This window comes from Hemitrygon akajei, chromosome 11, assembly GCF_048418815.1.
Source record: "Hemitrygon akajei chromosome 11, sHemAka1.3, whole genome shotgun sequence".
Lineage (NCBI taxonomy): Eukaryota > Metazoa > Chordata > Chondrichthyes > Myliobatiformes > Dasyatidae > Hemitrygon > Hemitrygon akajei.
Window position 1 is genome coordinate 24,931,031 of NC_133134.1, and position 23,737 is coordinate 24,954,767.

At 39.6% G+C, this 23,737-nt stretch overlaps 1 protein-coding gene across 1 annotated transcript in view; it reads right to left on the reverse strand.

Annotated features, from left to right (window-relative positions):
• ercc4 (excision repair cross-complementation group 4) overlaps window positions 1-23,737 on the reverse strand; it is a 42,709-nt gene that overhangs the window by 13,156 nt on the left and 5,816 nt on the right. Inside the window, exons 2-6 of the mRNA XM_073060483.1 lie at window positions 21,356-21,536; window positions 18,512-18,707; window positions 13,713-13,920; window positions 10,689-10,869; window positions 4,941-5,072 (exon numbers count right to left, since the gene is read on the reverse strand). Of these exons, the coding sequence (XP_072916584.1) occupies window positions 4,941-5,072; window positions 10,689-10,869; window positions 13,713-13,920; window positions 18,512-18,707; window positions 21,356-21,536 (898 nt within the window). The remainder of the gene's footprint in view (window positions 1-4,940; window positions 5,073-10,688; window positions 10,870-13,712; window positions 13,921-18,511; window positions 18,708-21,355; window positions 21,537-23,737) is intronic.

Here is a 23,737-nt window from a genome sequence, read left to right on the forward strand (position 1 = left end):
CACAAAAATAATTAATAAATAAATAAGCAATAACTACTAAGAACATGAGATAAAGAGTTCTTGAAAGTCAGTCCATAGGTTGTTGGAACAGTACAGTGATGGGGTGAGTGAAGTTATCCCATCTGGATCAAGAACTTGATGGTCGAGGGGTAATAACTGTACCTAAAACTGATGGTGTAGGTCCTGAGGCTCCTGCATCTTTTTCCTGATGGCAGCAGTGAGAAGAGAGGATGGCCTGGATGGTGAGAGTGCTTTATGATAGATACTGCTTTCCTGTGACAGCACTACATCCAGATGTGCCCAACGGAGGGGAGGGCTTTACACATGATACTGAGCCAAATCCATTCCTTTTTGTAGGATTTTCTGTTCAAGGGCATCGATGTTTCCATATCAAGCTGTGATGCAACTAATCCCCACCTCACATTCACAGAAGTTTGTCAGTTTTAGATGCTATGCTGAATCTTTGCAAACTTTTAAGAAAATAGAGGTGCTGTTGTGCTTTCTTCATAATGGCATGTACATGCTAGACTCACGGACAGATCCTCTGAAATAGTAACACTGAGAAATTTGAAGTTGCTGACCCTTTCCACCTCTGATCCCTCGATGAGGACTGGCTCATGGACCTCCTGAGGTCAATAATCAAATCCTTGGTCTTGCTGACATTGAGTGAGAGGTTGTTGTTGTAGCCAGATTTTCAATCTCTTTTCTGATATGTTGATTTGTCACCACCTTTGATTCAGCCAACGACAGTGGTGTCATCAGCAAACTTAAATATGGTATTGGAGCTGTGCTTAGCCTCACATTCTTAAGTAGAAAGCGAGTAGAGCACAGAGCTTAGCACACAGCCTTGCAACGCACTTGTGCTGATGAGAGATTGTGAAGGAGATGTTGCCAATTAGAAATATCTGAAGACTGCAAGTAAAGAAATCAAGGATCCAAGATCTTGAAGCTTATTGATTAGTTTTGAGGCAATGATAGTACAGTCAGCCCTCCTTATCCGCAGGTTCTGCATGCGCGGATTCAACCAACCGCGGGTCGGGAAAACCTGTAAGTTCTCTCCAGCACTTGTTGTTTGAGCACGTACAGACTATTTTTTCTTGTCATTATTCCCTAAGCAATACAGTATAACAACTATTTACATAGCATTTACATTGTATTAGGCATTATAAGTAATCTAGAAATGACTTAAAAGTACAGGCAGTCCCTGGGTTATGAATGAGTTCCATTCCTGAGTCTGTCTTTAAGTCGGATTTGAAGTCGGAACAGGTACATCTGAAATTATTTAGCGTCAGTTAGTCAAACGTTTTTCTTAGTATATAGTACATATTTTACCTTTCTATGCATATAAAACACTTAAGAAACATATGTATTCCAATAATCAAACCACTGCATTGCTTAGTAATAATTGTAGCTTTCATCGGGGCAGGGTCTTTCAAATGCTCCATTAAAATTGTTCCGATCGTTGACCGACTGTAGCCTAACGCTTTTCCAATGACCGATGGCGCTTCACCTCTTTCCAATCGCTTTATTATTTCCACTTTATTTTCAATCGCAATCGTTGATTCTTTTCGTGAACAGAAACACTGCGGATTCAGAGCAATGCCGGTTCCTAATGTCCACCACACTGAACATGCTAAATAAAGTCTGGGGTTCCGCTGGGTCCTAAAGACCACAGCACTGATTCAGGTTAAATAAGGGACTTGAGCATCCGCGTTTTTTGGTATCCGCGGGGGTCTCGGAACCAATCCCCTGCGGATAAAGAGGGCCGACTGTATTGAATGCCGTTGAATGCTGCAGTTGATAAAGGGCATCCTGATGTGTGTGCCTTTGTTGTCCAGATGTTCTAGGATTGAGTGAAGAGCCAATGAAATAGCATTAGTTGTGGACCTGTTGTCCTGGTAGGAAAATTGGAGTGGATCCAAGCTGTTTCTCAAGCAGGAGATATGTTTCATCACCAACCTCTCAAAGAGGTTCATCACAGTGGATGCAAGTGCTACTGGACGATAGCCATTGAGGCAGGTTACCACATTCTTCTTAGGCACCAGTATAACTGAAGTCATTTTGAAGCAGATGGATATCTCAGACTGCCAAAGTGAGAGGTTAAAGATATTGGTGAACACTCCAGAAGTTGATCAGCACAGGTCTTCAGTACTCGGCCAGAGCAGATGCTTTCTGTGGGTTCACGTTCCTGAAGGATGCTCTCATGTCAGCCTCAGAAACTGAAATCACAGAGTCCTCGGGATCTATAGGAGTTTGGGAAGGTTCCCCTATGTCAAAGCAAGCACAAAAGGCATTGAACTCATCTGGGAGTGAAGCCTTGTTATCACCTATGTGACTTGTTTTCACTTTGTAAGAGGAGATAGCATTCAAACACTGACACAGCTGTTGAATATCCTCGAGTAAAACTTGAGATTCAAGTTTCGTCTAGTTGCCGCTTTGACCATGAAATGGCTTTCTGAAGATCATACCTGGATGACTTATATTTTCCTGGTTGCCAGACCTGAATGCCATTGAGCTGGGTCTCAACAGGGGTTCATTCACGGCCTCTGGCTGGCTGGGGAAGACTCTAAATGATTTTATGGGGACACACTATGACTTGTTTTTATAAAGTCCATGTCAACCGTGGTGTATTTGTCCAGATCCTCTGATGAGTCCTTGAACACGGCACAGTCCACCAGCTTGAAGTAATCCTCCTCTGTCAGCTGTGAACACCTCTTTGTGGTCCTTATCTCTGAGCCTTGCTTTTTAGCCTCTGCTTGTATGCAGATGGGAGGAGGTGAGCAAAGTGATCAGAGTTCCCAAAATGCAGTAATTTCTGTTCCCAGAAATGGAACAGTAATTATTCTTAATTGCAGTATAGCAGTGGTTGAGTGTGTTGGGTCCTTTGGTGCTGCAAGTTATACATTGATGATAATTGGACAGAGATTTCTTCAAATAGGCCTGATTGAAGTCCCCCACAATGATCAGAAAGGCGTCGGGGTAAGCTGTTTCTTGCCTTCTCCTAATCAGCAGCCTGGTCCATTCTGTGTATCAAGAAACCCATGGGTCTTACCAATATATCTGACATGTCTGGAGTGCACCATGTCTTTGTGAAGCAGAGAACACAGCAATTCCCCATTTCCCTCTGATACAGCAAACTTTTCCTTAGATCCTCAGTGACTGTACATCTGCTAACAAAATACCCTGGCATTTTAGCCTGGCTTGGAGTCCTTCCCTTCTCCCTCTCTACTAGCTATGGTGATGTATCTTCATCTGCTTAAAGGTGCCGTACCTGAATGCTTGAGAGGTAAGATTATGAAGTCACTAGTTCACAAAGACTGTTCAAAAGTACCATATGACAGTCTGCAGACTGCAGTGAGAGTAATTTACTAGAAATATATTTTGTAATTTTGTAAGCTGCTTGCAACACGTTGCCATGGTTCACCAGTGCCATTTGTGGGGTATATGCTAACTGAATTGTATATATCATGTGATAATGACAAGATAATCTGATTCTTTCCAAGTAATTTTAAGAAGGGATAAAATATGAGCAATGACATAGAGGATTCCCTGCTGTTCTCCAAAATAATGCCATTGAAAATTTCATATCTACCTGAAAGAGTAAGTTGGACCAGGTTTAACATCCTATCTGAAAGATGACTATTTTATTCATTTGGAACAGCACAGGACACTAGTAAAGATTGCTGTACTAAAGACTACGAATTGGGATTTGAATCCATTGTTTCAGAGGCAAAAAGTGGTACCAACATAATTATCCGAGCATTATACATGTATAGAGTCATCAGCTACTTCAACTTTTATTTCAGCCATTAAGTAAGAGAAATGCAACCTGAACCTCTATGCTCATTTAACTTACACAAGTACTTACATACCATCCATACTGATTATTTTGTTACAACAGTGCACTGTGGCAGTTATAGAGTAAAACAAGATAAGGTAGTGTAATTCAGTCTTGAGAAAAAAAACTCCCAAAACTGGGAGTGTTTCCTTTGGATCAGATGAGGTTAAGAGGAGACATGATTGCTGGTGAAGACTGCAGGAAACTTTTCCACATTTCAGAAGTAGATAAAACTGCAGGACATAGACTGATGACTGTGTGGGGGGGGGAGGGGGGGGGAAGAGATTTGGATTGGACTTGGGAGGACAAACTTACCCCCACTCCCAGAGAGCAGCAAGTATCCTGAGAGGGACTTCCCAGAGAGTGTTTGAGGCAGGGTTGCTGACAACATTTAAGTAGTGACTAGATGAGCACTCAAATTGCTTAGGTGTAGGCAATGAGCCAAGACTGATTATGGGATTAATGTAGACGGGTGCCCATTGGTTAGCATGGACATGATGGGCCAAACAGCCTGTTTCCCTGCTGTGTGACTAAATCTTCTCACATAGGGTGGTGGATGTCTGCAATTCTCTACTCCAAGGGGTAGTGGAGGCAACATTAACAAAGGATTTGAAGTGCAAGTAGTTAATTTGTTTAAAGATATTTGTGTGCTGTGTGGAGTTGGCACAGAAGAGGCTGTAGCCATGATCATATTGAATGGGCAGGCAGCCTGGAAGAGATGGCTTAGTCCCACTTCTGTCTGGTTTGTGTGCAGGTGCATTATCTTGATCCTCACATGGTGCCTTGCTTTCCAACAGTCTCTTCTGTAGGATTATTATCTAATGCTGAGTTATGGACTACGGCCAAGCACATGTTTGAGCCTTTGCTAGATACATGGCACTCAGCAGCAGCACGGTCGATTTGTTAGTGTAGTGGCACTATTGTCCTGGCCACTGCACATGAAAGCTCCTCTGGGGAGAGAGAAAAAAAATTACGGATTTCTCACTTTCTGCAGGTCAGATTTTACTAATTTCAACAATAAAAAGTTAATTCCGGAAACATACACAACCAGTCAAAAGAAATCAGTGCAGTCCTTAATGCAGCAGAGCAGCAAGTTACATACCTGCCTGGTCTCTTTCTTTTGCTTCAGATTCTGACACATTCTTTGAGATTTTGAGCTTTGCCTCAGGAAGTTCATAAACTCTGGCACGAGCATTCACAAACATTGTGTTACTTGCATCCAGGAATAACCACCCTATAAACACAGAATAACAGATATTGAAAAGCCGCAGATTCTGTCTATCTGAAATCAAAGCAGAAAATGCTGGAGATGCTCAACATTTGGGTGCCATCTGTGGAGAGCGAAACAGAGTTAATATTTCAGGTTAATAATCTTTCATAGATCAGATCATAATGAAAGGTCATCAAACTGAAATGCTTTTACCTCCACAAATGCTGCACCTTAACCAGCATTTTTAGTTTTTATGCTTCGTACTCTGCCAAAGGCTGTCAGACAGTGCAGCCTTTTACACAGTCATCTCCTTCCAGCTACAACTAGGGACTTTGGCAACAGCCACTGAAGTGCCATCTGGTCCTGCATAAAATATGGTGCTAGTAGCAATAGGGATAGATGCAGTAGTATAGCAGCAAAATATTCAAATAATACATTAATTATAGCAATATGTCTTCCCAGGGTATTTCCCGTATTAGCTACAGCAGTGCAAATGCAAATTAAGCTCTTTTTCTTAAGGTAAAGTTTTATTTCTGCCAAGTTTAGCCTTTGATCTCTATTTCACAATAGAAATTGTGAAATCTATTTCACATGTTTTCATTTAATAAATTTTAAAATGTTCCTGTCAGCAAAACTCTCTCAAAACATTTGACATGACTAAAATATAACTTCAAAAAAAGTGAGATGATCTGTCTGCCAGTGCTGTGCTAATATCAGTTATTATCACCTCTAATTCCCATCACAACTATGGCAGCTGGGAGAAGGAGGAGCCAATGAAAAATTATTTCTGATCTGATTTCAGATGTCTCCTCTCTTAATCCTCTGTGAACTGATTTGTCCAAACTACATTTTGAACCAGCTAGTTTTTTTTTCCACTTCTACTGAGAACAGCGTTTTTTTAAATTTTCAGATTTTATTTAAACTCATTTTGATTCTGATGAAGTGTCTTGGACCTGATATGGTAACAGTTTCTCCTTCCACAAATACTGCCTGATTGCAGAATGTTTTTGAAAGTTTTTTTAAAAATTTAGTTTTCTGGTATCTTTTTTTTCAAATTTTCCTTTCCTATTCAATTGTTGCACGGTTAATTCCTGGTTAAGTGAAAGCACCAGACAAACTACTGGAGGATCTTAATGTGCCAAGCAATATCTGTGGAGGCAAAAGGGTAATTAATGTTTCGGTCAAAACCCAGAAGTCCTCATGCATGGCCTCGACCAGAAATACACACTGATATAACAAACTGAAATGCTAACACCGCACCTTATACTGAAATCAAACAGCAAATTCTAGATTACTTTGAATGAGGTACAAAGCATTCCTCACCCTCGTCTCAATTTATCTGTTGCTTTCACTTAACTGAAGAGGCAGTTGTCTGCTGCGGCAGCAAGATGTCCGACGATGCTCATGGCACCAGTACATTGTAAATCATTGAAGATGAATGGATGGTCAAAGGAAGTAGGTAAGAGACTGCTCTAATTTGATACAATTGTGGGAAGATGATGCACTGAAGTTGCAGACTTGAGTTAATTTTGTTTTCAAACATGGTTAAAAACACCCAGCAATGTTCAAATAATAAAGGTAAAACAACTTTAGGTTCATGATTGCCATGAATAATTTTTGGACTGAAGGTTTAATTCGCTTATTAGATGTAGCCAGCATCTTTAAGTGTATCCATTCAGAATAGACTGATCAGAATATCAGATACAAACTGGATTATTTTCCTCTATCATTATTCTGACTGTAGTAGGCTGCATGCTTTTGTCATTGACTTCCCATTCGTTTTTCAGAGATTACAGAATAGAGTGCTTACACAAGGAGGCTGATGGGGGACTTTGTACCATAAGGCAGAATTAAGGCATTTGGCCCATCAAGTCTTCTCCACCATTCCATCATGGCTGATTTATCAACCCTACTCTCCTGTCTTCTCCCTTTAACTTTTGTCACCTTTACTAATCAACAACCTATCAACTTCTGTGTTCAATGTACCCAATGACTTAGCCTCCACCACCATCTGTGGTAATTAATTCCATTGAATCAGTTCCTTCTAGCTCAGAAATTCCTCATCTCTTTTCTAAAGGGACATCTTTGAATTCTGAGGCTGTGCCCTTGGGTCCTTGTCTCCTCCACCACAAGAAACATCCTCTTCACATTCACTCTATTTAGGCATATCGATATCTGATAGGTTTCAATGAGATCCCCTCGTTATTCTCTAATCTGCAAAGTATAGGCAAGAGGCCACTGGGTGCTTCTCATATGTCAACACGACTGTAGAGAGAGTGCAACAGCCAGCTAAGCACTTGATTTGGGATATCCACAGTGATGAGGGAAGGACTCACGGATGCATCAGTTAGATCCTCTCTGTGCATGAAATGCCTTCGGTGGCCACAGGAAGAGGAAGGATGAGCTCTGCCTCACATCCTTCCACTTTATCTGGAACCTCAGCAGTAATGGAAGGACTTGTGACTGCATCAGTGATCTCTTGTGTAAGGTAGGGTGTGTCCCTCCTCTTCCCATGGTCACCAATGGCTTCTTAAGGTTTGATGTCCTGGTTTGGTCTTTGGGTTGAATGTAAGGAGTAGCATTACAACTGGAGATGAGGGTAAGGTTAGGGATCAGGTCATGGATTAGGGTTTAGAGTTAGTGATGAAGGTTAGTTTATAATCTTCTCCAGAGTCATGTTGGAGAGGTTTATGTGCCCCTGAGATCCCAAGAGAGATGCCATCTGCAGCTTAACTCCTGGTAGAGTTGCCCATGGTGCTAAGGTTAAGAGAGAGGTTCCAGACAAAGAATGATCTAACTAAGAGCTCAATGGCAGTGAAGGCAGAGGAAGGCTGCAGAGTGAAGGAACCCCAGTCATCTTGCATTCCATGTCACTAGACCACACCCTGATCTGCCAAGGACTGTGTGGTGGCTGTCCGGAAATCAGCCTCCCCACATTAAACTAACCCTAGTTAGTTTCTTCATTAAGGGAATAAGCTCCTGAGAGAACATTATGTTTGATTTGAGTGATTGTACTCCTACTAAATGTTATAAATTGGGGCATCAGTCAGGATTTAGGGTTAGGGATGAGTTACAGGTTCACCTCTACTTCAGGAGTGGTACTTAAGAGTTAGGGATTAGGGTTAGTTTTACTTGTTAGGTTTTGACTGGCAACAGGGTTAGGGCTGATGGTTACAAGTTGGGTCAGGGATCAGGGTTTTGGATAGTGTCAGGACAGGGTTTGGGATTAGGCAGTGTTCCCTGCCAGGAAGAGTGAGTGCTGGATCTGTAATTTTGTGTATAACCTCTGGTATCAGGTTGACTGATCACCAGTCTGGTTCTTTGCAACTTGACCTTGTTACTCTAACTGCAAGTTAACCTTTAGGACGTTCTACACTTCCAGGTCCCTTTGCATTTCAGAGTTTTGGATTTTCTCCCCGTTTACAAAATAGTCTGCATATTTACTTCGACTACCAAAATGCATGACCATGCATTTTCCAACACTGTATTTCATTTGCCACTCTCTTGCCCATTCTCCTAATCTGTCTAAGTCCTTCTGCAGCCTACCTGTTTCCTCAACACTACCTGCCCCTCCACCAATCTTTGTATCATCTGCAAACTTGGCAACAAAGCCATCTATTCCATCATCTAAATCACTGATATACAGCATAAAAAGCAGTCCCAGCACCGACTCCTGTGGAATACAACTAGTCACTGGCAGCCAACCAGAAAAGGATCCTTTTATTCCCACTTGTTGCCTCCTACCAATCAGCCAATGCTCTAACCATGCCAGTAACTTTCCTGTAATGCCAAGGGCTCTTAACTTGATAAGCAGCCTCATGTGTGGCACCTTGTCAAAGGCCTTTTGAAAATCCAAATATACAACATTCACTGCATCCCCTTTATGTATCCTCTGTGTAATCTCCTCAAAGAATTCCAACAGGTTTATCTGGCAAGGTTTTCCCTTAAGGAAACCATGCTGACTTTGTTCTATCTTGCCCTGTGTAACCAAGTACCCCATAACGCCATCCTTAACAACTAACCCCAATATCTTCCCAACCACTGAGGTCAGGCTAACTGGTCTATAATTTCTTTTCTGCTGCCTTCCTCCTTTCTTAAAGAGTGGAGTTACATTTGCAATTTTCCAGTCCTCTGGCACCATGCTAGAGTCCAATGATTTTTTAACGATCACTACTAATGCCTCCACAGTCTCTACCACTACCTCTTTCAGGATTCTAGTGCACAGTGAATCTGGCCTGGGTGACTTATGTACCTTTAGGTCTTTCAGCTTTTTGAGCACCATCTCCCTTGTAATAGTAACCGCACTCACTTCTCTCCCCTCACACCCTTCAACATTTGGCACACACCTAGTGTCTTGCACAGTTTTGTCATTGTCACCATTTTGTCTTCATGATTACCTGATGTACCTTTTGTCAGCACATCTGCGTGAGCATTTCGTTCACCACTCATTCTATCCTGAGTCTGTCCCCTGGCCCCTTCACAGTTGAGAGATAGACGTATCATCATGGATTATATATTTATTATGGTGTGAGCGATTTATTCCATCAATGCATTACATTCTGTTTAAACTTGTGGATTAGCACCTTGGAAAGTCCTGATCTCCTGAGGATAAGCTGCGTGCCAGTCAGGACGAGCACGAGGTTGAAGTGGAGGCTCTGATATCCAGGGATGTGGCTCTCACGAGTCATGAAGATGGAGCTTCTCACCAACATTGTAGAAGTAGACATCAGCCATCTGGAGGAGTGGTCCCATCCAGGACCTGCAAGTCCAACCGAGTGTGCAGAACTCTATAAGAGCCATCATCCTGCTAAGCCAAGCCACCCGATCGGATTGTGGCAAACCTTCCTCTTCCCATGGTTGGCGATGGCTTCACAAATAACATGAAGGAACTCGCAGATGCTGTCATCACCACTGCTGAGGTTCCTGGTAAAGCCAAGGATACAAACTGGACCCCTGGGCACAGTAGCTTCAGACAACCTGAAAGCAAGATGGACTCAATGCATATTATGCTGTTGGTGGACAACAGCCATCTGAGTTGCGGGCACTGTGTCCTCTGACGGAGACCCAGAGCCAGTCCCAGGATAGAAATGGAATGAAATAGATCTCGTGTCCTTCTCAGATGCAGCGAGTGAAAATATTTCTGCCATTTCATCATGCCAGGCTGAAGGGCTGAAGGAACACATCAAAGAGTAGCTGCTACTTTACAAGGAGACTATTCTTGTAAATGGGCACAATCTTTTTCCCCAGGTAGGAGAGTCTAGAACTGGAGGGCATAAATTTAAGGTGAGAGGGGAAGATTTAAAGGCGACATGAGGGCAACTTTTGACTCTCCCGCACTGGTATGTGAGCTGCCAGAAGAAGTGGTAAAGGCAGTTACATTTAAAATGTATTTTAGTAAAATTTTCTTTAATGATGCAAGATACTAAGCAATGCTAAAGCAACACAAGCATGATGTAACACCAAGCATGATTCAACACCAAGCAGGCTAAATGAACGCGACTACTTCCCAGCATTAACAACAAATCTGAGAAATAGTTAGAATGATAGTTACTTGTTGAAGATAATTGTTTAGATGCTCAAGACATTTCCAGAATAAATGAACCCAGCCATAACTTTATCAAGTCTTAATTTCACAAATACCTGAATTCAGGCCAAAAGCTTTTTCCGTGGCTCGTAGAGATTCAAGTAGATTGAGGAAGGTAACACAGTCGTATTGGGTTAAATATTGCAATAGAGTACGAAGAATCTTCAAATCCTGTACCAGGGATTTTGTTTTTGCACCAAGCTGGTGCCAAATTGGATCCAAATGGTGACGTATTACCTGGGAATTAAGAAAAATGAGGTTGTTAAAAAAGTATTTATTGCTGAGGTAAAATAAAGCAATGCTTAATAACTTCTTCAAACTTCCTGAATTTAATTTGAAGTATGCTCAGTCATTTATTTGGTGTATGTGTAATTACTTTACATAATGTCTTTATCACTATAATCAAGCCTTAGAGGATGTGTCCTTGCTTTGCTGATGGTTGGTATGATACATTCAGCCTACTAAGTGACTTGGTACTGGCATTTCAGTTTACCTTTGGGTATCATAGAGCTCATGAACAAGAAGTAAATGGCTCATTTCATATGTAAGTGAAGATGATTCATGATAGATCTGTAATGTGATGAGCTATTTTCCAAAAGAAAATCTCTTTTCAGACAGAGCTTAAGCGTAGAGTGACGCATGTACTTTCCTTGCTGCATGGCTGTTTCATATTTACATAATGCTTCTGCTTTTCTAATATATTGATACACTATCTTAGAGTTTGAGGAAACTTTGATTGTCACATTACAGAACATTGGAGCTCCTCTCAAGAAAGCTCTCTGATGCACCATAATCTTTAATGCTCCAAATATTTTATAATTATTATTTTAAAGGAGGATTTCTGAATATTTTGTTGTGGAGGGATTTTATCATGATTGATAATCAAGTTAAACTTTAACCTTATGAGATTAAATACTTAGAACAGAAACAGAATTCACGTGTTTTCAAGCTAGATGAACCAATTTATACAATCCCTGAAAAGCAGAGAAATACAGATACTGGAAATTTGAAATCCAAAAAAAGTTGTCAACTGATCATTCAGCCTTTGTAGAGGAAACTGCAGTGATGTTTTTGGAGCCACTGAGTAGTCACAATACTCCCAATTTGCACATGGTTGTTTCTTTCATATCATAACAATCTCTTAATTAACTACTCTATTAGTCAATCGCTATTCGAGAAAGGTGTATGGGGTGTCCAGTGAAGGATAGCTTCTCTGGTGAAGAGGCTTGTCATGTCCATTCCAGGGCAGCTCACTCACCTTTAGTTCCCACCGGACACTCAGCTCTCACCTATGGCTCCAAGTAGCTGTGTGCATGCACCATGGTATACTGCTTCAACAGACAGGCTAAACCAGGTGAAAGTAGCTGGCAGCCTCACACCCCAGTGAGATAGGGACTTGCATGTTCTAGCAAGCGAAGTCAGCTCTGATGGACTGGGCAGATGAGATCAACAGTGAGGTCAATGGCCAGGAAAGCAGCTTCGTGAAGAGCCAAGGACATGACAAGGCACATTCATGGGCACCCAGTGCAACCAAGGAAGACCCCAGTTTGTGAAGGTTGTTTGTACCACTGGACCTGGAGTTCTGAGGTCGAGAGATTGGAGCTGCCCCAGTGCAGTGGCTTTTCCACTTTAAAAAAAAACTCTCTCACAGGTTTCCTGTCATATTCGGACATGGCAGTCAATCACCATAGGTCAAGGAGGGGAACAAAGATCAATTTGCTGAATGTTATTTTTGAGCAGGGAACAAGGGACAGGAATGTGGTCCACAGTCAATTCCATAAAATTTTGGAAGGGAGCCAAACAGAAAAAAATACAGAGCCATTAAAAAGCTGAATGATGAAAAAGGTGACTTTTAGCCCAATAATGAGCAAATTGTACTGTAACTTTTCCTCTTGGAGGAACAGCTGAATTTATGTGAAGTCATGCTGGAGTTTAAATTCTATTCTATACAGGCACTTGACAAATTGTAAATGCAAACAGCTTGCTGATGTATATTTTATTTTGTGTCACGAAGGTGTTGATCAGCCTGCCTTTTAGAAATTTCCAAAAGTGAACATGGAGCTTTAATATCTGATTCACAGAACAAAAGGTTTAATTGCCTTTACCCCCAGGCTATACTATCATGGGACTTGATGTTAGGTGGTAAATCTAAACCTAATTATGAAAGAGATGTGAAAGTGAACTTGAGAAATTATTAGGCTAGGCTCGAAATGTGCAGGAGAAAAATTATACAAAACTCTTCATTACAGATAGATCAAAAGAATCACCTATCAAAGCTGTGTCTTTATGCTTGGATTCATAAGCAGGTTTTTCAAATTCACAGTCCTCGCACAGGACTTCACAAAAAGGAAGAGCAGCAATGATAGCTTGGATATTAAGGTCAATCTGCCCTGCAGCATTTTCTGCAAGTTAATTTTATAGGATGGAAAAATTTCATAAGTTTCCAGCATGCATAAATTACAAGACATATTTTTATACAGTGTAGTTTATATATTCCAGTCAGAACTGCGATCCCATAGTGTACAAATCTGTATAAATCATAGAACAGTTTTGTTTAAAGGCAGGTGAAAGACTCAAATATTAAAACTTTAGGCAACAAGGCAAATCAAAGATTATTATGATTCAATTTAAATTGCTTCAAACTTGAAACTTCTGCAAGTTAAACATTACTCCAATTTTCTCTGGTTCAGAGACCAATCTTGGAATGACTTTTACCATCTCCAAGGGATTTAATATTTCTGTATTCCCACCATTCTATGTGTCCCCTAGCTGCCACCAACCCCCTCTCAATTTATCTTACTTTTCAGTCCACACAGAGTAATTCTCCATTTAGGATGTTTATCTCTTAGCTGTATGCTTGGAAATGCATCATATAGACTCAAGACCATTCCCAGAATGAACTAGATACGATTTAAAGAATAAAGAAAAAACAAACCAGGTATAGTTGCCCATACAGCTCAAATCACTCACCAACAATGAGCTCAAGTGAACTACTGCTGCCTCTGGGCAAAAGCCCTGAGTCTGTCAATGAAATGCTGAGATACAAAATATTCATCAAAACAAAATTCCATATCACAAACCTTTTCAAAGGAGTTTCCAACTGCATTTTCAAGAGACATATCCTCAACATCCAAAGATGCATTGTACTGTTTAAGTTCTTTCAAGCAGGCATTCATTACATCCATAATGGCCGTCTGGATAGCCAGCATAGTGGGAGTGAGGGAAACATGCAGCTCTATCACTTCAGGTTTGTATCTTTCTAGAAAAGAGCTAACTGCAATGTGGAACCTTAATGGAACAGAGAGATGTACACCAGTGAAAGGGAAATATAACATGTAGTCAATCAAAAAGCAGACTCTTCAAAAAGTAGTTCTATCAGAGAACAATTACAGCTAAAATTACTGAATTCTGCAATTCCATTGAGAGTGCATGAGAAACTTCCATTAAGCATCTAACCAAGGCTAGAACCATTTCGACAAGTCGTTCATCGTTTGCGCTGAAAATCCCCAAGAGCGTATTTGTTTAGCGATTTTACCAATTACAGCTTTCAGAACAAATAAACTAATCATAAAGCTTGGAGAGACCAAATTGCAGGGTTGACATTAAAAATTTATATTCAAAAGCTGTTTGACATCTCTATTTCTGGAGGTCAGCATGGAATTAGGTGTTGACATTTAGTATGAGTTTGGTATTAAAATAAGCATTGTAAGATCATACACTTGAAATTGTATCACCTCCATGTAAGAGTAACTGATCTAAACATATGGATAAACTTAAATTGGATTTGAATTTGAAAGGAAAGTGTGAAGATTCTAAATAACTTTCAGTGTTGGCAAGATTAAATTTGAGAAAGCCTAAAGGCCAAAACAAAGAGCAAATCATTTGGACAAATGTTTTATCTGACAATCCTTTTTGCTACACCTGCTCTAATGGGAAGCACACTTTTATACTGCTTTAATGTGCTACTTAGTGTAAAAAGCACTTACTGCACAAAATAAATTACACTTGAGGACTTTAAGAAGAATACATTTATTATATACACAGGCTGTTCTCAAAATAATAGAACAGTGCATTTATAATAAAAGCAAGCAGTTTCAAGGACAAACTACAGAATCCCAATATCCTATTTAGTATACAGAACACAGCCTCAATACCAAGGAAATGGCAGCAATTCATCTTCATCACTTCAGCTGTTCAAGTTTCAATGTTTTTCTTTCCTAACTGGTGACAACTGCAGAAGGCTCACAAAATTAAAAGATCAAGATGCCCCAAGATGAATGAATTATTAAATTGCACAAATTTTTAAAAAAATGAAAGTTTCAAGTTAAAATGTAGGGAACAGATCTTTCCTATTGAAACATGCTGGAATCTTCTCTTTAACAATTAAAAAGTCTTGCCTTGGTGTAGCATTCATATGCATTTAATGTCACTGAAGTTGCCAGCAGAAAGAAGTAGGATAAATTGCAAAATTTCACATAAATCATCAAACTCTTAATAGCTTTAAAGAATTCTTGAGCATTCTTTGAAACTCAAACTGTTTATTAAAATTAATATTAATAGCAGTAAAAACCATAGAACCATGGACCACAAAAACCATTGTCATTGGCACATAAGATAGGCCAAAGCCAGCATGGTTTCCTGAAAGGAAAATCCTTCCTGACTAACCTACTGCAATCTTTTGAGGAAACTACAAACAGGTTAGACAAAGGAGGTGCAGTAGATGTTGTGTACTTGGATTTTCAGAAGGCCTTTGACAAGGTGCCGCACATGAGGCTGCTTAGCAAGACAAGAGCCCATGGAATTACAGGGGAGTTACGACTATGGGTGGAACATTGGCTGGTTGGCAGAAAACAGAGAGTGGGAATAAAGGGATCCTGTTCTGACTGGCTGCCGGTTACTAGTGGAGTTCCACGGGGGGTTGATGTTGGGACCGCTGCTTTGTAAGATGTATGTCAATGATTTGGACTATGGGATTAATAGATATGTGGCTAAATTTGCCGATGATTCAAAGAATAGCAGAGGAGTGGGTAGTGTTGGGGAAACAGAGAGCCTGCAGAGAGACTTAAGATAGTTTAGGGGAATGGGGAAAGAAGTGGCAAATGAAATACAGTGTTGGAAAGTGTATGGCCATACACTTTGTTGGAAGAAATAAATGGGCAGACTATTATTTAGATGGGGAGAGAATTCAAATGCAGAGATGCAAAGGGACTTGGGAGTCCTTGTGCAGGATACCCTAAAGGTTAGCCTCCAGGTTGAGTCAGTGGTGAATTAGGCAAATACAATGTTGGCATTCATTTCTAGAGGTATAGAATATAAGAGCAGGGATATGATGTTGAGGCTCTAAAAGGCACACTTGGGAATATTGTGTGTGGTTTTTAGAAAGGATATACTGACATTGGAAAGGGTTCAAAGAAGATTCATGAGAATGATTCCAGGAATGAAAGGGTCATATCTTATGGTCTTATAGAAAGAAACCAATATGTAGAATGCACTGTACCCAAAGTTTGACCATGGGTGCCAATATTGTTGCCTGCACATTTATTCACGACATGTTGAAGCATGGATGCTCTCAGGCATATGTATTGTGCTCAGATGGTGCACAAGGCTCATTTGTTGGCACTTGCACAAAACTTCTTTATGCTTGCAAGGAAAATGGGAACAGCAAGCAAGTCTTAACCAAAGACCAGTGCCCTGTTTCATCAATAGTTAAAGAGCTTCACCCTTCCTGTTTTGTTTTGAAGGTCCTGTTGAAGGTAAGGTGTTAGTAATTGCTCTCATCTTACAATGCTTTTAAAGTCCTCATGGTATCACTCCTCCATCTGCAAATCTTGAACCCTACCCCTTCCAAACCTCCATTATCTGCCCTAACCAGACCAACTACTTTTTATGATGTCTTCCCCCACAAGCATCTGTCACTCACCCTGCCAACCTCTCTAACCTAGTTTCCACAATCCTGTCCTAATCTACTCAATGTCTATCCTCCACTGCCCTTTAACCTCTCCTGAAGTGCTGCTACAATCTGTTCTAATCCTCTTCGTCAATACATCCACTTACCATCTGTGTAACCCATCGTTTGCAGATATTATCTCTTCAGAGTTCAAAGTAAATTTATTATCAAAATACATATATGCCAACCATATACAAATCTGAGATTCATTTTCTTGTGGGCATACTCAATAAATCTATAAAATTATAACCATAACAGAATCAATTAAAGACCGCCCAATTTGGGTGTTCAACCAGAGTGCAGATGACAACAAAATGTGCAAATACAAAAATAAATACATAAATAATAATAATAATAATAAATAAACAATAAATATCGAGAGCAAGAAATAAAGAGTCCTTGAAAATGAGTCCATTGGTTGTGGGAATACTTCAATAATGGGGCAAGTTAAGTTGAGTGAAGTTATTCCCTTTGGTTCAAGAGCCTGATGGTTCAGGGGAAGAAACTATTCCTGAACCCGGTGGTGTGAGTCCTGATGTTTCCGTACCTTCTTCCTGATGGCAGCAGTGAGAAGAGAGCATGTCCTGGGTGGTGTGAGTCTCTGATGCAGGATGCTGGTTTCCTGTGACAACATTTCATAGAGACATGCTCAATGGTGGAAAGGGCTTTACCCGTGATGGACTGGGCTACATCTACTACTTTTTGTAGGATTTTCTGTTCAAGGGCATTGGTGTTTCCATACCAAGCTGTGATGCAGCTGGTCAATATACTCTCCGCCACACATATACAGAAGTCTGTCAAAGCTTTAGACACCATGACGAATCTTTGCAAACTCCTAAGGAAGTAGAGGCTCTGCAGAGCTTTCTTCATAAGTGCACTTAATAACATTGATGAATTTAAAGTTAATGGGAGAAGTTCACTGGGATAGGTTTATTCCAATATTCTGGACAAGGTGCATTATAGAAGATAAAACTTACCTTCAGGATATTTTCACCCTGAATCAAACCGAGACTGTCACTGGCCAAATTTGGTCATGGGCCTTATTTCCAGCTTGCCTGATCTAATGCACAAGTACAACAGGGGCAGCACTGCTGCCTTGCAATTCCAGGAATCTGTATTTGTTCCCGATTTCTGGTGCTGTATGTGTGGAGTCAGCATGTTCTCACTCTGACTTAGGGTGCTCCAGTTTCCTTCTACATCTCAAAGATGCACTGGTTGGTTAATTAGCTAATGGAAGTTACCCTTTAATGTAAGGTACGCTGTAGAAAATTTTAAAGAATAGTGAGTTGAACAGTACACTAGAAAGAATAAGTCACTGGGGAATGGTCCCAATAAGAATGCTCCGCCGGAAGCCAGCATGAACCTGACAGGCTAAATGGTCACTTTCCTCGTGGTAATACTCAAGAAAATAAATATACTTGGCTACTACTGTACCAGCTGTTCCTCAAGGAAGCTAAGCCATACCTAGTTCACTCAGTGCATTAGATTTCTGGAATGTTTCCGTTTCAAGTGAACTTGCATGTACATCCAAAGGCTTTTATCAGATGTGTTGGCTTTAAACTCAGTAACTTCATAGTTGAGCACAAGTATGTTATCTATGATTCTGGTACAAAATATTGCCAATAGGCACATTTATTCAAGAAAGACACTTCAATTGTTAGTCACTTAAAACAGTAGAGCACTGCACTCAACAGATAAACTAAAATAGTTTCGAAACTTGTTTTCTTATTTGGATGAAATGACAAAAATGAATTAGCACTTGAATAAGAAAAAAACTTTGCTCCATTCAAATGAAGCCTAAAGAATTCTACATAGGCAAAATAACAAGTTTAAGAGGATTTTGAGAGAGTAACTTCACTTCTGTCAACTTGTGATCACACAAAACACTGGAGAAACTCAGCAGATTATGATGTTTCTCTGTACAGTACCTACCTAGGCCAAAGGTACAGTTTACGGACAAACAAATTTCGCATCACTCGTTCCACTCGACAGAATCCAAGATTAAAGGCTACTGCATCATCTGTGAAAGCCTTGATAAAACCCTGTTTGTTCTTCTGCCGGTAAAGTCGAAGAATAAATGCTTCCTGACATGAATCAATGATTCTGTGAGCTCTGTATACCAAAATACCTGCAGAAACATAAAACATTCCAACACTTAAGTGTTCATAGAAGCCACTAATGTATCTAGGTCACGTCCAGACAGCTGGAGAGTGTGCAGCAAATATCATGAATTTTCTAAAACAGACGCAACTCTATAAATCATACAGTACGAGAAACTTGGAATTTAATAACTGAGATTACAGAGATTTATATCCCCAGGTATGAAACCGACACCATCAATATCACTGGAGTACGGTAGTAGGATTTTCACTCTTTCTGGTGAATGCTGGATGATCAATCCTCTTTGAATAGCAACAAGCAAAGACTTGTGACAATACATCCATTTGCTCACTCCAGGGCAGGCAGGCAGTCTCTCATTTTACACTTAACACACTTATTCAAATAGAGACCTCACACAATATGGCATTTCCATTGCTTTACAAGCGAAAGCATTGCAAAAATATTGAACTTTAATAAGACACTGAAGACCCCAAGTTTTCAAAGGTCAGGACAAAATGAAATGCACCCAATGGCCACTTTACTAGGTATACCTGCTCGTTCCTGCAAATCTCTAATCAGCCCATCACGTGGCAGCAATTCAGTGCACAAAACATGGTCAAGAGGTCTAGTTGTTGTTTAGACCAAACATCAAAACGGGGAAGAAATCTATTGCTGAAATCGGAAAGATTAAAAAAATCCTTGAACTGAAAAATTTAGCAGAGCTTCCTCTGATTCTACCTAATTTGCTGTGGCTCAATAGTGAACTGGATAACCCAGAAGGTATACTAACCATCTCAGTTGAGTCCCCACCCTACCTCCAACATTAAAGACCAAAGTCAGTGTCTCAAATTCTGGTTCTAGCTGAAAGATGGACAGGCATTTGGACCATAACCACTGCTTTATTGATCCATGGTAGGATTATCTTAATGCAATGTTGCCATGTACTTTATGGAGACTGCATGTGGTCTTGTAACTTGTTGTGGAGGGATATATTGCCAAACCCTGCTTCTTTGTAATGAGAAACCTTTGAATATTATTCTCAAAAGCAAATTCAACTGGAATAATAGCCAAGAATATTGCAAATGCTATAACCTTACAATTTGTGGTATCTTAAATTCACCTTTTTTTTTAAAAAAAGCTATTCGGTCCATTAGTCTTGTGTAAATTACAATATACAATTGGGAATCACTGGTATCGATGTCACCATCAAATTTAAACTTCGCCACCAACAGACATTAAGATATAAGATTTCACCTTTAATGTCAAGTTCCATACACATGTGTCTTGTAGAATTAACACTATACTTTAAACTTTCCATTCAATCAATCATTTGTATAATTTGGAATATCATGTCAAATAAAACAATGTTGCATATGCAAAAAAAAGGGGAAGAAATGTGATCGAAGCGACTTTCACCGTAGAATGATTGTTGGTGCCAGACGAGGCAGTTTGAGTATCTCAGAAACTGCTGACCTCCTGGGATTTTCACACACGAAGTTTACAGAGAGTGGTGCGAGAAACAAAAAAACATCAAGTGTGATGTTATGTTATCTACCCTCTACTGTGTTTATTGTCTTGTCTATTATTTATTGTAATGCTTGCACTGATTTGTGCACTTTATGCAGTCCTGGGCAAGTCTGTAATCTAACGTAGTTTCTTTTTTTCTGCGTTGTTTTCATGTAGTTCAGAGTAGTTTTTGTACTATTTCATATAGCACCATGGTCCTGAAAAACATCTCGTTTTTACTGTGTACTGTACCAGCAGTTCTGTGGACAAAATGTCTTGTTATTGAGAGAGGTCAGAGGAGAATGGTCAGACTGGTTCAAGCTGACAGGAAGGTGACATAACTCAAGTAACCACACGTTACAACAATAGTGCTGCAGAAGAGCATTTCTGAACGCACAACATATCAAACCTACGGCAGCAGAAGACCATGAACATACACTCAGTAGCCACTTTATTAAGTACAGGAGGTAGCTAATGAAATAGCCGCTGAGTCTATATACACATGAAATAACTTTACTGCATGAAGATATTGCAAATGCTCAAGCCCTTTGGTAATATATTTTATTTCAAAGGAAAGTGAACATAAATTAAATATTTCCAATAATAATCTTCCTGTATGATTTCAGAAGTTGCATTACGCTTTTTAAACTCCTAGATTCTATATATATATATATAAAAAGGGAAACAAGATAGCTTAAAATTAACCAAGGTCTCTGATCAGACTATGTAACAGTTTCTTCCCCCAAGCTATCAGACTCCTCAATGGCCAGAGACTAGACTGACACCAAATTACTGCCCTCTACTGTGTCTATTGTCTTGTCTATTATTTATTGTAATGCTTGCACTGTTTTGTGCACTTTATACAGTCCTGGGCAGTTCTGTAATCTAATGTAGTTTATTTTTTTTCTGTGTTGTTTTCATTTAGTTCAGTGTAGTTTTTGTACTGTTTCATATAGCACCATGGTCCTGAAAAACATTGTCTCATTTTTACTGTGTACTGTACCAGCAGTTATGGTCGAAATGACAATAAAAAGTGACGACTTGACTGATCAAAACCATCATATTTCTCAGTGCAAGAACTGCCGTTTCATCTTACAGTGCAACCTGATATTAAGGCACCTTAAGAACAAGCCATTTCTTGGGGTGAGGGGGAACATATAAATTGCTCACCTGTAATTAGATTAGAAGGAATACGATCTGTTAAAAAATCAACAACCAGAATCCGGCTCGTCACAAATAAGACTCCACCTTCTGTATACACAGCATAACGCTCACTGCTTGGAATTTCATTAGTAATAATACGAGGAAGATGGGACACTCCTTCAGACCGTAACTGCTCAATAAAATATTGCTGAAACATAAAAGAAACAAGACATTTCAAAATTCTTTGTTATATAACTATTTTCTGTTTTGTGCACAGGGCAGTTGAAATGTACTCACAACATGTACCGGTAATTCGGTTGCAAAACCTTCTTTACTTGCCCTGCTTCATTTAATGTTTTGTGTTTGCAAACCCCCAGGCTCTTTTGTGGCAGCAACACTGAATATTCCACCATTTAGTTTGCCTCATTTTCCCAAGTAAACCACATCACTATGCGTGTGTCTATTGAAGTTCATCATAATACTCCTCAGACTCCGAAGCAGGTTTATTATCATTGACATATGTCATGAAATTTGTCCTGCAGCAACAGTACAGTGTAATACATAAAAAAATACAAGTTACAAAAAGAAAAATATAAAAATTAAATAAGTAATGCAATGAGGGATCAAAGTTGTGAGGTAGTGTTCATGGACCGTTCAGGAAGCTGATGGTGGAGGGGAAGATGATGTTCTTAAAACATTTAGGTTTCAACACGTCCTCTCTAATAATAGTAATGAGAAGAGGGCATATCCTGAACAGAGTACTGAAGAAGGATCTTGGACTGAAACATCGACTGTTTATTCATTTCCATAGATGTTTTCACCTGTTTGGAATTCACTAGCTGGCTCAGAAAAATTCAGCACATTAAAAAAAAACCATTAGGATGAGCACATAAACAGTCACAATCTACAACTGGGAAGCAGAATTAACTTCAGCAGCCCCAATATTTCTGGCAAGCGCACAATGGACCATATAGCTGTGTCGCCAGCCCATACAAAGACGGGAAGGTTTAACTGAGGAAGATGCTGAGCAGTTTCTTCATCTTTCCTTGTAAGTAAGTCAGCAACATACACTGATAGTTCATTGCTGGATTGTAGAGGAGAAAGTGAAAGGAACAATTAAAGTTTGGAAAGTAGTTTTGCTTTAAAGCCTGTTTGAAGCCATATAGTTAGCCAGAAGAGGCAGAATTAACTCATTATGCCTTGACTGTCAGTTGCTACTATAGCTGCAGTGGCAGAGGTACATTAACAACATTTAAAAGGTACAGCTACAAAGATAGGAAACATTTATAAGGATATAGGCCAAATGGTGGCAAATCAGACTTGCTTACTTGGGACTCTCGGTCATTGTGGACCAGTTGGGTTGACGGGCCTGTTTCTGTGATGTATGACTCAATGGCCCCCATGTCAGTCAAATATAATTTTCCTTTGATAAATCAGTGTTTTCATTTATTCAACATCATGTTTCTCATATTTTTGCTTGTGAGTATCGACTTTGAAGCCATTCTAACCAAGATATTATGCTGATTGGTCCAACAGACAATATTTGCAATTCAACAATAGTACCACTGGAACGCACTATATGCTCACCACTACTTCTCTCTTGGGTCTAATTAAGGATTAGAAGAGTATACCTTTGTAATCGTCATTCTTTTTTTTAAACCATCTGAACTTCACAATTTTCTACTTTGAGAGCTGATAAAGGGGAAATACTTCAAATATTATCCAAATATATTTTTAAAAGATTTCTCTCTCATCCCCTCTATTACTATGATATTGACAGCATTCTTTTCCCTTGTGAAATGAGAACAAAACTTTTCACTCAGTACATCATACCCCCCCAAAAGTTCTTTTTGTCACCATATATTTCAATACTTCTTCAATATGCATATGCTTAAGACTTGCATTCCCTTTTATGGCATCTGCCAATCTGAACATTGTTCAATCGTTGACACGTTTGTACTAAGGTATCAATCAGCTCCCATGGAAAATAGAAGTATATTAGCTTTTTCCACAAATAAAACAATGGTGAATTAAAAAAGAAATTAAGTGGGGGAAATTCTAGTCTCCGAATGGGATGACTTACTAGTAACAATCATCTTCATTGGGCACATGATCAACAAGGATAAATTTTGGAGTGTAAATTCAGGGTTGTGCATAGCAAATATGAAAATGTAATCAATGGGATATACTTAGAGTAATTAAATACTAAAGTGTAATGCAATTATTTTACTCAAAAATATTCTTAGTATATGGCCATCAAATCTCCATTTACTTCTCCAAAATGGTATTTATCTAACTTAACATTGCCAGCATTTTAATTAGGTCTTTGAAGGAAAATCATATTTTAATTTTTAAAAATTAAAAGCATCTGCACAGGAAATCTATCATACTCTTTGAATATTATAAAAA